General features: G+C 38.2%; 2 protein-coding genes across 2 annotated transcripts in view; both read left to right on the forward strand.

The window, feature by feature from the left end:
* The window catches only part of rab3d (RAB3D, member RAS oncogene family), a 26,421-nt gene extending 23,822 nt beyond the window's left edge, over window positions 1–2,599 (forward strand). Inside the window, exon 5 of the mRNA XM_015393244.1 lies at window positions 386–2,599. Coding sequence (XP_015248730.1) covers window positions 386–567 — 182 coding nt within the window. The 3' untranslated portion in view covers window positions 568–2,599. The remainder of the gene's footprint in view (window positions 1–385) is intronic.
* Window positions 2,600–6,949: 4,350 nt separating this feature from the next.
* LOC107096550 (erythropoietin receptor-like) lies at window positions 6,950–13,157 on the forward strand. The gene is made up of 8 exons (XM_015393255.1): window positions 6,950–7,200; window positions 7,857–7,992; window positions 8,094–8,263; window positions 9,145–9,296; window positions 9,384–9,540; window positions 11,177–11,264; window positions 11,397–11,484; window positions 11,569–13,157. Exons 1-8 carry the CDS (start codon window positions 7,098–7,100, stop codon window positions 12,307–12,309), a joined length of 1,635 nt encoding a protein of 544 aa, XP_015248741.1. The 5' UTR covers window positions 6,950–7,097; the 3' UTR covers window positions 12,310–13,157.
* Window positions 13,158–13,224: the final 67 nt, after the last annotated feature.

The raw sequence follows: 13,224 nt of genomic DNA on the forward strand, positions 1-13,224 counted from the left end.
GATGGAGCTTGGCCATTTAAGGCTTTACTGTATATGTGAGGAGGAGGATTTTGAATTCTATTCCCTTAAGTCTGTAATACATAAAACTGCTACATACATATGCCAGAAGATTCGTAGCTGTATTGTAGGAAATGCATGCCAGCCTATTTGTATTATTTAATAGTAATACGATTTTGAAAACATGTTTTATTTTCCATTCAGAGTTGTTTTGTTGTTTGTTTGGACCTAACACACACATTCCCTGCACAGTTTGTCAAAATTAGTGATTGTAATGAGACAAAATGTAAAAGTGTAAATGGTAATAATACTCCACCAAGGCGATGTATGCATTTAATAAATGTTTGCAGATCAGATCAAACAGATTTCCTCTGATGCTTCCCCGCAGGCTTTGAGTTCTTCGAGGCCAGCGCTAAGGACAACATCAACGTCAAGCAAGTGTTTGAGCGTCTCGTTGACGTCATCTGTGTCAAGAATGCAGAGATGGAGGCAAGCGCCAACCAGCAACCCAACAATAAGGACCTGGACATTAAAGACTCTCAAGAAAGCCACGGCGCCTGTGCTTGCTAAACCTCGCTTTTTTTTTTTTTTAAATGAAGCCTCCAAACACACTCTGCCGCTCCCACATACACCGATAACTTATATGAAGAACAACTTCCACTCTGTGCCTGAACCCTGGAAGTGCGGAACCTCTCCTTCTGCTTTGTTCAGGCAGCCAGAGGGCAGCAAGCTGAGATGTCTCCAACACGGCTGTAGTTTCCCCCATGAAGATGTTTGCTGTGTCTCTTTCTCTCTATTTAGTTTTATAACTGTGTATGAAACCTTTCCAATCTTCAGTCCAGCATTATCCGCTCTGCCAGGAAGCATTTAATATTTAAAAAGTTAATAGAATATGGGTTTTAATGGTGTTACCGAAATAATTGAACACTAATGTACGGATTAAGCTCCCTCAGGTTAGAAGCCTTCAGTAAACACATTCAACCACAACAAGGTTTTCTATACATTTAATAAAAGACATAGAAAATGGGAAACCTCTTCATGTACCAAAGATACTTTTTCTTCCAGTGAGTTTATGATTTTATCACAGCTGGGGGTCTTCTCTGTCTGCAGGTACAATTCTATTAATTGCTCCTGATGAATTTTAATAAATATTTAAAGCCATTTGTTTGCATGCACCATAAAGCTGAGTATTAAAAAAAAAGGAATCCTTTTATTATGGTGGCATCCAATAATCAATTATTTACAATTATAGGTAATCAGTGTGGGTAAAAATATTACATGTTGGGAATGATTAAATTCTGCCCAAAAGTCTCTTAAAAAAACATTACCTTTGTATATTTTAATACTTGATCCGTAGGAACTTCCTGTTCCCACTAAATCAGAATGGGCCAGCCGGTCCAGTTTTTTTAGCGATCGCCTGTTGGGCGCGGATACTGTACATCCATGTGGCCGCCACACTGTGACCTTACTGGAAACGCAGGTAAAGGGTTGTCGGGGGCAACAGGTCACCTCAGCAACCATTCAAGGCTTTCTAAATGCCAGTCGGTTGTTTTGAAGCGATTTCCATCCAATTATTAACATTTAGAGCTTTCTTAAATCAACTAGAACCTGAGATGAGACAATATTTGATCATCTATAAGATGGGTTTTAACAAGATACTGGACCTAAAAGCTCTTCATGCATAAAGTATGGGGGAGGATGTGTGATGCTCCGGGCTTGTTTAGAACTATTTGTTTTACTTAGACCTGTTTAATAAAAGGTTTCATTTACTGTAATCTGTCATCTCAGAGGAAGCAGAGTCACATGACCTGCCTCAGGTCCTCAGTGGTCTAACTGGGCTATTCTTTCTTTAAGGCGTTTTGCCTGAGACTAAATATTAACCAGCCTTGTCTTTAATTTCTAAATGTATTTTACCTGGAGAACACAATGAAAAACCAAAGGTGACCAAATTAATAGATTCCATTACTTTTAAACCCACTGCTGCCCTAAGATTATCTGGAGCCTGTATTTGTCGTAATCCACTACTTTATATTGGTGGTAAATGATCCTGCTGAGATTAGTAAATCTCCCTAAAGTGAAACTGTGAGCCCAGAAAAGCAGGAACACCGATTGCTGACAGCGATAAGTCAAAGCCTCCATGATGCTGCTGTTGCAACAAAAAAAGCCCACTTTCTTCCCCTTTACTGTTATAATTCATTTATCTTTGACCAAGAAATAAATCATGTGCTGTATGATTTATGTTTTTCACAAATATTAAACCTTTTCCTCACCAAACATTTTCAGTCTTTCATTAAAATCTACTTTTAATGGAAGAAAATGTAAGTTTTCCTTTGATTGGTTCATTTTTAAGGTTAGTATCTGAATGTGCTGAACCATCTGAATTTATCACAGTGCTGACCAGTAACTGTCACTATGAAGCAGAGCTGATAACCCATGCTTTATGCAGGCCCATCCCTCCATGCAGTGGTCAGTCCCCCTCCCTCCTGCTAAATGAGCGGCTGCTGCTGGATTGTGATATAATGTTCATCATCAGAAGTGTTAGCTAATGCTAAAAATGTTATCTATAAACTGAGCTTTGATGCAACATGGAAAGCCAATAAAAATGTGAAAGAAAAAATTGAGATCACAGTACATGCAAAAGTATTCTTGATTTATTTATTTATTTTCTGAACCGTTGTGAGTAACAATGTGCTTATTTTTTTATCGCATCTCTTTAAGTAAGAGTTAATATTAGTTTGTGTTCCCTTCTTCTATTCCAATAATAGAGCTAGCTGGATTTTTTTCCAGCTCCATCCATCTTCCCTTCAACCAGATTCCCTGTTGAAAGTGTCTGGCTCCACAGCAGGATGCTGCTTTCACTGCATCTTTCTTCCATTTGAGTTTTTTTTCTTAAATGTATGTAAAAAATAAAATAAAAATTAGCTATTTGATTTTGGTTTATAAAAACAAAACTTGAAAATAAAAAACTTTTTTTTTCCTATCACAAAAGGAACAATAAAAACATATTGAATAATTCAACTTTTTGTATTGATAAACCAAAAATACAATTGCTTCAAAAACGGAAACAAAAACTGGCAATTTTTTTGTTGCTTCGTACAAGCATAAAATGTAACATGGTGTCATTGCTGCTTTAGTTCAGCATTACATGACTTTAGAACCTTGGTTATAAAACAAGTCCTACAAGTTCTACACAATGCATGAGGAGATTTAGCAAGTTAAAAAACAATTTAGATTTAGTAGTTATACCTACAGGTTTCAGGACAAAGCCTCTAATTCCTAAACCACAAGGTTTAAGATCTTAATTTTTCTTGAAGAAGATGTTGCTCTCCGGATTATTTGTTTTACCTGCGCTCTGTCAAATAATGCCCTCTTAAGTAATGATGGCATGATGCAAATTGCAGCAGGGGGGAAGCAGTGCTGCCTTGCAGCAAGACGGTTTCAGGTTCGATTCCTTTCTGCATGGAGTTTGCATGTTCTCCCTGGGCACACGTGGGTTCTCTCCGGGTACTCCAGTTTCCTCCCAAAAACATGAATGTTAGGTTAATTGGCTTCTCTAAATTCTCCTTATGTGTGAGTGTGTGTGAATGGTTGTTTGTCCTGTTTGTCTCTTTGTTGCCCTGCGATGGACTGGCGACCTGTTCAGGGTTTATCCCACCTTTCGCTCACTGACAGCTGGAGATAGGCACCAGCACCACTCGATGGATGAAATAACAACCCTTTTGTTTGTATTTTCTGTATCATGCTTTAATTTTAGATTAGATTAGATTAGATTAGATGAGCTTTATTGATCACACGGGAGAAATTCACTGGTCACATATTGACATAGTAATTAAAGAAGGTGCAAACAAGGAGGAAAAGGTGCATTAAGAATAATTTTGTCACTTCAAAACAAAAATCTAATAGCCACTTATTTTTAATATCCATTTTGAAAAGAAAAAAACAAATGACCAAACAAAAAAAAGGAGGACAAAATATACGGAGCCTGCTGCTATGAGGACCATGATGGCGGTGTGAACAGGGTGACGTGCAGTTCTAGTTTTCTGGATTCAATCATTTTGGCAAAGCTTTGGTCTCATCTGAACAGAACACTTTCTTCCCATGTTGGTCGTCTCCCTGCTTCCTTAAATGTTTGGCAGACTAGTAGACATCAGTTATTTTCTCATCTGTTGATGACTTTCTTTAGAAAGAGACACGAGGTGTGCCTTTTCAGATTTATTTATTTTTTTGCCTTTCTCATGATGTGAATCTGGTTTTATTTAAGTGTTTATTCAAGTTTATTGAGTCAATAGGTTTGGGAATAGCAGGCAATGATGTTGCTAGTCAAATGGAACCATAAAATGTGTTTAATTAATGATAATTTAATGCAGGTCCATTTCTACTAGAGAAATGATATTTTCATATTTGCTTAAGTTGTTTTGTGATGTTTGAACTAGTTTGGTCTTAACATAAAATAACAAAAAACAGAAACATTCTTTTTAGGGTTTATTTCACTAAACTACATGGAAATACAGATAATCCAATAGAAATGTTAGCCTATCTAAAGCAGTTATCTGTGTGTTTTCTTCATGTACTGCAGCCTGGCTTAACTCCTGGCAGTATCTCAATTTTCTCAAGTTTAATTTATGACCTCAGATTTAACCTTTATCACTAACATAAGGTTGCAGTTTTTATCTTTATCGGAAAAAAACAGAGAAGCCACAATAGACAGGTTTCCTGCTAATACGGAACAGAAACCACCACCTCTCCTGCACGGCCTAACCCTCGTAATATTTCATAATTAGATCAGTTTTAAAGAAGAATGTTTATGAATCCTTCGCCTTTTTTTTTGTGGTCCAATGTGGATCTCTGTTTACATCAGCACCCAAGTGATGTAAATATGCACCCAGTTGCATTCAAACTGATGGGGATGGGCTGCTGCCCCCCCATCCCCACCCCTCCCCCATCAAAGCCACTTATCACGAGTGTAGACACATGGTTCTGTGCAGCTCAAACGATGAAAACATTAGAGTGCAGACGGGAGATAAGGAACCGTTTAAATGTTCCTCCTGTAGGCTGGGGGCTTGCTGCGGTTTCCATTACACCGAGCTGTTGCTGATCACTCAAGGTGCTGCAATCTATCAATCAATCAATCCATTGTATCCATGGTATTTTATAGAAGTCGTTATGCCAGATTTGGGAAGATTACAAACACAAACTGTGACGTACTTCATTGGGATTTCATTTCAACAGAAAGCAGTTAATAGTTGTAAAGGAGAAGGAAAATCATCTTTAGATTTTCTTGGTGCCCTTTTGAGTAAACATGAAAAAAAAAGCCCCCTTTATATTGGGGAATGTTTCTATAAGCTTTGGATTTAAGTATGAGTTCAGATTTTAAACTGACATGATATGCTTTTGTTTAAATCAAAGGTGACTGAAGTGTGTTTTTGGATACCCCCCCTTTACTTCATTATAATCACATATTTTACAGTTTTAGAAGAAAAGGGGATTGATACAATTCATAAACATGTTTTTCTCATGCAACAAAGGTAAAAAATCAATTCAGAAAAATGTAGAAAACAAAACCCCAATTTCATTCGTTTAAGGTACCTTTAAAGTACTGAAGAGAAAGTTAAAGAAAATATACTAAAATCATGAATTATTACCTTTTTTGCTATATTTATGTTATGTAAAATTCATCTTGACCATAGTAGCTCTCTTGGGTTTGTTCTCCAGTTGGACTCCCAGCCTTTATAGAACTATTTTGCTGCATCTAAAAGACTTTCTTCTATCATTTCCCCTTTTTCAGCATTATTAATTTTTCTGTCAACTTTCTTAGACTTAGATTTAGACAATTTTATTCTCATTTTGTATACACAGAGTGTTTACAAAATGAAACTTTCATTTTGTAAAGCTTTAATGACATTCTCATTTCTTAGCAGTAATCAAATGTAAACGGCATGGTGCTTGTTCTTATTAAAGGAAAGCATTCCCACAGCATGATGCTTCCACCACCATGTTTTCTATGGATGGAAACAGGTTTGATATCAGCCATAGATGATTAGCAGAATAAACCAGCCTGCATCTAAAATCTCCCACATCAGAAAACTGATAGAGACACTGAATACATGCAATTGGGCTTTGATTTGAAAATTTAAAAAAATAATAAATTAAAGTGGGATCTTTCAAACGAAAAGGCTCAAATATACATTTCAATTTCTTTTATGTTTTTTTTTTCATTTATTTGCTCTAAATAAGCAGTCTGTTGTTTTCATATCTATTGCTGTTGATTTTTGTTCTCTTTGTGTGACTGATATCAATGGATTTTTCTGCACAATTAGTAATAAATTATATGTGCTCATATCATATTAAGCCAATATCGGTATCGGTTTATACTCAAAGGTGCGATATTACTATCATACTGGAAAAATGGAAGTTGTATTGGGACATCCTAATGTTTCCTTCAGGTTCACATGATTAGTTTTGTTTTGCAACCAAACCAAATTCACAGTTTTGATTTCATCTGATCAGAGAATCTTCTTCATGAAGCATTGCTCATGAAGGATTCCCTGTTGCCATTTTCTAAATTATAAAGTCAAATGATTTCACACTGGCTGATGCAACTCTGCTGCTCCTCCACAGTTACCACAGGGCTTTTTTTTATTTTAATTTTTTAGCTGTTCTGAGTTTTATTAAGATGTCTTAGAGGGAAAATGGTTGCTTTTTGTCATGATGCCTCTTGTTTTTATTTCTATAAAGGCAGCAGTAGCTCTGCAGGAAGTTGCATCAACCCAACCTGCTGTTTGGAGCATTTTTACGCGCAGTTTGGATCTCAGAGAAAAAAAACTGAATCAAACTGCTTTCTTACAGTTTGTGAACAGTTTTTTCGCTCCACCCCCTTTTCCCTGACTGTAGAGCGTAAACAGCTCAACGCCGCGTCTTATCGCGGTCCAACAGGCGCGTAAGAGCGCAGCGCCATCTCAGCCATATCTGAAGAAAAAGAAAAAGGAAAAAAACAGCAAACACTGCTGGCTTCGACGCGCCTGTTTTCTGACAGTTGGTTGTCCAGGGATGCAGGTGGACAGCACAGTCCGAGTCTTTCTGCGCACAGACAGGACAAAAGGATGACATGTGACCAAATCATCCGACTGGTGGCACTTTTCCTGATGCTCTGCGCTGCTGGAGCTGCTGGGCTCCTGAAAGACGCGCAGGACTTCAATAGGAAAGGTAGGATCAGCTTCATGCAGCTGTTATTGATGCAGAGCAGGGTGTGTGACATCAATTCAACCATAAGTGTAGAAAGATACACTGAAAAAAATAATGCGACTGCTTTTGGCATTTACTTAATATTTAGTTACTTTAACACAATTGTTTTATGTCCTACCCTGCTATCATGAAACAATTGTGTTAAAGTAACTAAATATAAATTAAGTGAATGCCAAAAAATGGTTGCATTATTTTTTTCAGTGTAGAAACTGTTCAATTGTTGTTAGTATTTTCAGCAGCTTTGACTGATCATTTTGGTGTCAATATTATAATCTCATACAAAAAAAGTAAAGTTAAAAACCATGCACTGGACTTTGTTTCAAAGTTTGAACACATTTCGCTTCCCATCCAGGAAGCTTTTTCAATCCAAAACATCAGGAATAGGGTTGTGTTTGAGGTTTTATACAGGAGCCCACCTCCAACTCAACCCTATTCCTGAAATGTTGAATGGAAAAAGCTTCCTGGATAGGAAGCGGAAAATGTTCAAACTTGGAAACAAAGTCACGTGGATTGTTTTTTAACTTTCTTTTCTTTTTTTTCTTTTTTTGGAATGACAATGACCTGGATGACTGAGAATCTTCACCAGATAATCTCACAGCTTCATTCTCTCTGTTCAGTTTCCATGCTTCTAAAACAGGAACCAAAGAATCCAAAGTGCTTCACAGAGACCAAAAAGGACTTTACGTGCTTCTGGGTGGAAGATGAGGAGCGGGCTGGCTCTGTGGATCAGTACTCCTTCACATATGCTTATCAGTGAGTCGGCTTCATATAAATAAAAGTCAAAAAAATTCAATCCAACATCTTCTTTCCAGACCCTCAATGTTGTGTCACATCCACTTTTCTTATCTGAACAGAAATGAGAAAACAATGAACACGTGTCCGCTGGACGTCCTGCCTGCCGCAGGTGGGAAGAGGCTCTTCATCTGCCGTTTGAAGCAGGTTCAGATGTTTGCCCAACTGGACATCCAAGTTTATCGAGAGGGAATCCAGATCCATAACCGCAGCCTTCTCATTGAGCTTCTGTGTAAGTCTGTGTGTGTGTGTGTGTGCTCTCGTTCATGTTCCCCTGTGGTGTCCTGCTTTGCTTTTCCTCTATGTTCCAAATAAAAATCCAGTGCACTTTCCTTTAGAAGTTATCCAGTTTGACTTAATTATGAACTGGAATAAAACATCCCTACACGGGGGTGGCAGCATGGATTCAGCTGCAGGAAAATTCTGTAGGAAAAGAATTGAATTGCTGTAAAGAACAAACAAACCTTAAACGTGTAACTAAAGCTGCAAGGAACGGTGCAGGTTAAAGCTAGCTCAGATCCCCCTAATCACAATACAGATCTGCTGCAAATGAAATAAACTGTGACAAAACTAAAACTGATTAACTCTCCGTCATATCAGAATGTTTTTGTAAAAAGTTGGGGTAAAACTGACATTTTTTGTCATCAAAAATCTTGGTGAAAACACATCCAAAAAGAGGCACCGATATCCAATCCAGGTATCAGATATTGATGATTTAATATCAGATATCGGAGAACCAATCTAGTGCAATTCACATGGAACTGTTATTTCTTTTCGCTGCTTATTTGTCAATAAATAATATAAAGCACATTTATTGTTCATTTGTTAACTTTCTTTTAACAATGTTCATGTTCACTCATGTGAAAAGATATATAATCTATTTGTTGAATCAGATTGTTATCAGATATTGGCTGATATTCTCAGTCCAGGTATCGGATGTATTGGAAAAAACTGGATTGGTTTTAAAATAAATACTTTTCCCTCTTACTTTATATGTAACAAAACAATGTTAGGTTTTTAGAATTAGTAAAAGTTGTTATTGTGAAAGAAAGTTTGTTTCTCATTCTTTTTTAAAATAATTACCTGATGTTTACCTTCATGTTCATCTGGCAGTTCTGCTCGATCCTCCTAAAAATGTGACGGTGAGCACCACGGGCCATCAGGGGCAGCTGAACGTGAGCTGGGTGCCGCCCTCCCCGAAGTACATGGGTGACACCATGATCTATGAGATTCGTTATGCTCCGGTGGACAGTGAACTTGGGCAGGTATGAAGGCTGTTTAGTGACCACACCAGTGTAAGAAACATGGAAGAATTTTCACTGCATGCAGTGAATTTCACTCTCTGTCTGCAGGTGGAGGAGATACAGGCCTGCTCTGAGATGATCCTGAGGGGCCTTGAGTCTAGTACAAAGTACAAGGTTCAAGTCCGGGTGAACCTGGATGGCATCGCCTATGATGGCTATTGGAGCGCCTGGAGTGACCCTGTGTTCATAGAGACTTTGCCTGCAGGTAGATGTTCTGCATGTTTCCTATTTATGATCATATTATAATGCATCCCAGTTAAATTAGAATGTTCTAAAAAGATTGTGCTTGATATGCTAAATCTAGATAAGTCATTTTTTCTTAAAATAAGTGCATTTGTTCTTGAATTGAGGAGGTAAAAGAGACATTTTGCGAATAGAACAAGACAATTAACACTTAAAATAAGAAAACACAATTGCATTGACTTATTTCAAGTGCATATTATCTAATTATCTTATTTTAAGAGTAAAAATACTCATTCCATTGGCAAACTATCTCATTTACCTACTCAAATTAACGGTGAATACACTTAATTTAAGACATTTTTACTTATTTCTAGATCGTTTATGCAGTGATATAGGAGGTATTATCTGCACATTTAAAGATCTAAATTGTGGCCCAGGGAACATTTGTGGCCCCTGGACTATTTATATATTGGTCCTAAACAGAATTAGAGGTTAACTAATTTGGTTCACCAGCAGAAGTTTACCTTCGATTACTGCACGATGCTACTTTATGAAAGTAAATTTTAGGTATTGGTGTAGAGCAGAGGTCACAGATTAGCCGACCGCGGTCCGGATCCTAACCCACCTGCTGGCTAATCCGGATCCAACGTGATTTAAAAGATTTATAAATTACCGCATGTTGTCCGATGACAGCGTCTAAATTCACTTGCGTTGCTTCTCCTTTTAATACGGTAAGGCCCTGCACAGCGTCCAGGACCAGGCTGCTCATGATCCAAATTAGTCATTGAGCTGTATCAGTCTGGGTTGCTGCTGCTGCTACTTTTAGACACAGCAGGCAAACCTGTGGCAAGCCGGGCGATGGGAAAGAAGGAGAAGAAGATGAGAAAAAGAGAGCAGAGAAAGTGTGGACTGCTGGAAGAACTGTGGTGAACTGGTGAAAGAAAAGCTAAATGGTGTGCTCAAAGATTTTGAGGATGTTTGGTTCAACCTGCTGCTGTGAAGCAGGATTCTCCACCATGAACAGAATCAAAAATAAATATGGATCCAGGCTCAAAATGAGCACCTTGATCTGTGCTTGAGAAAGGCTTAGTCTCCATTCAAACCCAGGTTTAAAGCCTTGCAGGGCAGCTTAAAGCCCACTGCTCTCATTAAGCCAGAAAAAAATAAAATAAAATAAAAACTGTTTTATAAAATATGTGAATCAGGAAATTGTCTATATACCAAACTGAGCGATTTTTGTTCTCTAGTTTAAAAACACTTTTGATTTTAAGATGGAAAAACTTTCTATTTTTTTAAGTTAAAAATTCATAAAATGTATAAAAACCTAATTTTATTTAAGTGTTAAATTATGTTTAAAGTAACAGATTATAATTAAAAATTTCCCCTGACCTTTATTGGTTGATGATTTTCTTTATTCGGACCCTGCTGGTTTTTAATTGGTTTTTAATTGGTTATCGCCTTCCTATGACGACATTATTCTTTTTCTATTGCATCCTTAGATCATAGGTGAGCAGGTAAATAAAAAAAAAACAGAACTGTTGTTGTGTTAAATATGTGTTGTGGCTGTGTGAACTTTCCATCTAATGATTTTGCCCCAAATAACAAAAATGTGGACAAAACTGATCTAAATCAACCTTAACTTTCTTTCTACCCTACAGATCTTGACCCACTTATTGTGTCTCTGACCCTCATCATCCTTTTCATCCTCGTTCTGCTTTGTGTTGCTATGCTTCTGTCCCATCACAGGTCAGTGTTCTAGGATTAAACACATCTATGGCTTATTTTGATGCTACAAAATGATTCATTGGCTGAATATACCCAAAAACTATGAATGTAAAAGTTGCGGAACGTTGCATTCAATTCTTTCTTTCTGTTTAGATTCCTTATCAAGAAATTCTGGCCGGTTATTCCAACTCCTGACAATAAATTCCAAGGTCTTTTCACAGTATACGGTGGGGACTTCCAGGTAAGAACGTCTTAGAAACATGGTTACCTTTGATTTTGTGCTTTTTGTGAGCATGCTCACTCATTTCTTTGTGTTTCCACATAGGAGTGGTTGGGACAGACCAGTGGAAGCCTATGGCTGACTTCCCCTTTCATCCTCTCTGAAGAATGCCCCTCTCCACTGGAAGTACTCTCAGAACTCAACCTTTGCCCGCCGTTGTCATCACCACCACTTCCACCAAAGGCCTCAAAAGCGCAGAACATCGTCAGCAATGAGAGCAGGGTTTTGAATACAAGTTCTCCTGATGGAGAGTCAGTGGACAGAGTTGATTCTGTTCAAACACCAGAGTGGAGAGCCCCCCATCATGATCACTGGCTGTTGGATCGTCTTCGGGAGTTCCAACAGCATCCCCTCCCCAGCTCCCAGTGTTCTCTACTGGAATCCCAAGACACCTACATCACCCTCAGCGGCAACAAACGCAACGAAGAAGAGCACACAGAGGACGCTCTTGAGGAAGCCTCACCGCTTGGGGTTCTCTTTGACTCCAGAAAGACTCCCAGCAGTGAGTCTCACTCCGACCTGGGCTCTGTGCAGCAAAGCACCGGTTCTGGGAACCTTTCATCTCAGTCCAGCTTTGAGTATCCTAACAATGCCTGGATAGGCAAAGAACAGGGATACACCTACATGGCAGTTGCAGACTCTGGGGTTTCCATGGATTACAGCCCTATGAGCAGAGCTGACGACGTTGGCAAAGTGGTTATCTACGCCAATGACTACAAGAATGAGATTCCTCATCATAGAAGACCTCTCCTGGTGAGGCAGTACTCTGTCAACGACGATGGCTGAGAGGATGATGTCTTGGAGACCAGTTATGGGTATTCAGGCCAAGCTATTGATTGCCTCGCAATAACTGTTAAGAAAATAAACACAGAGCTGACGGACATCAGCTGAAGGACTCAAAGACAATGATTCTTTGGATAATCTGTAAAGGACATAACATGGCACACATGAAGCAGTATCAACTGTGAGTTACAACAAATGCTAATTTTCAGCATCATGCATACAGATCCACCTTATCAATAGGATTAGATCCGAGTAAGATTTTCCAGTGTTTATACTCTAGCTAAATGTACTTCTTTTCTTCTTCAGTGGTAGGATTCAATGAAACTTCCACAGTACATGATTTTTCTAACTTTTCCCCTGGGTATTGCTTTAGTGTGAAAAGATGTATTAACAAACTGCCACTACCCGATCCGTCCCGGAAGCACGATCCGTTCTGCGCATGTGCTATCAGCTTATGTCCCATGATGCATCAGAGAAGCAGTTTAACTGAGAAAATGTAAAAAGCACTAAAATTGTCTCACAAAAGTCGTGAAACATTTTTTAAAGATGTGTTTTAGCTTTATTTGGAGAATTAAGGATAGAAATAAGTAATTTTAGTACCATAATTACATTATACATGGACGCCCCGATGTATATCTGCTTGTGCATGCGCAGGATGGATAGTGCTTCTGGGACGGAACGCGTAGTGGCATAAAGCTTAAACAAGCAACTAATTCACAATGAAACCTTCTTCTATGGTCTCCTATAATAGCGTTACTATCTGTAGGAGTATTTGGCTATAGTAATAGTAAAGTTCTGCACTCTAAGTTTTCCAACTCTTTTGTCTTTCATGATAAATGCAAATCCAAACTTTCGATTAACATTGTATTTATAAGTACATAACATTTATGATGTTTTTTTGCAACCCAACTGCCCAAT

Source organism: Cyprinodon variegatus, unplaced genomic scaffold (genome assembly GCF_000732505.1).
Source record: "Cyprinodon variegatus isolate N-32 unplaced genomic scaffold, C_variegatus-1.0 Scaffold632, whole genome shotgun sequence".
Taxonomy (NCBI): domain Eukaryota; kingdom Metazoa; phylum Chordata; class Actinopteri; order Cyprinodontiformes; family Cyprinodontidae; genus Cyprinodon; species Cyprinodon variegatus.

Bases quoted from the DNA above. Each gene is read 5' to 3' on its own strand.
- LOC107096550 (XM_015393255.1), top strand. From the start codon at position 7,098: ATGACATGTGACCAAATCATCCGACTGGTGGCACTTTTCCTGATGCTC. The intron at 7,993-8,093 runs GTGAGTCGGCTT...TTATCTGAACAG, and splicing joins TCCTTCACATATGCTTATCA to AAATGAGAAAACAATGAACA. The intron at 11,485-11,568 runs GTAAGAACGTCT...GTTTCCACATAG, and splicing joins TATACGGTGGGGACTTCCAG to GAGTGGTTGGGACAGACCAG.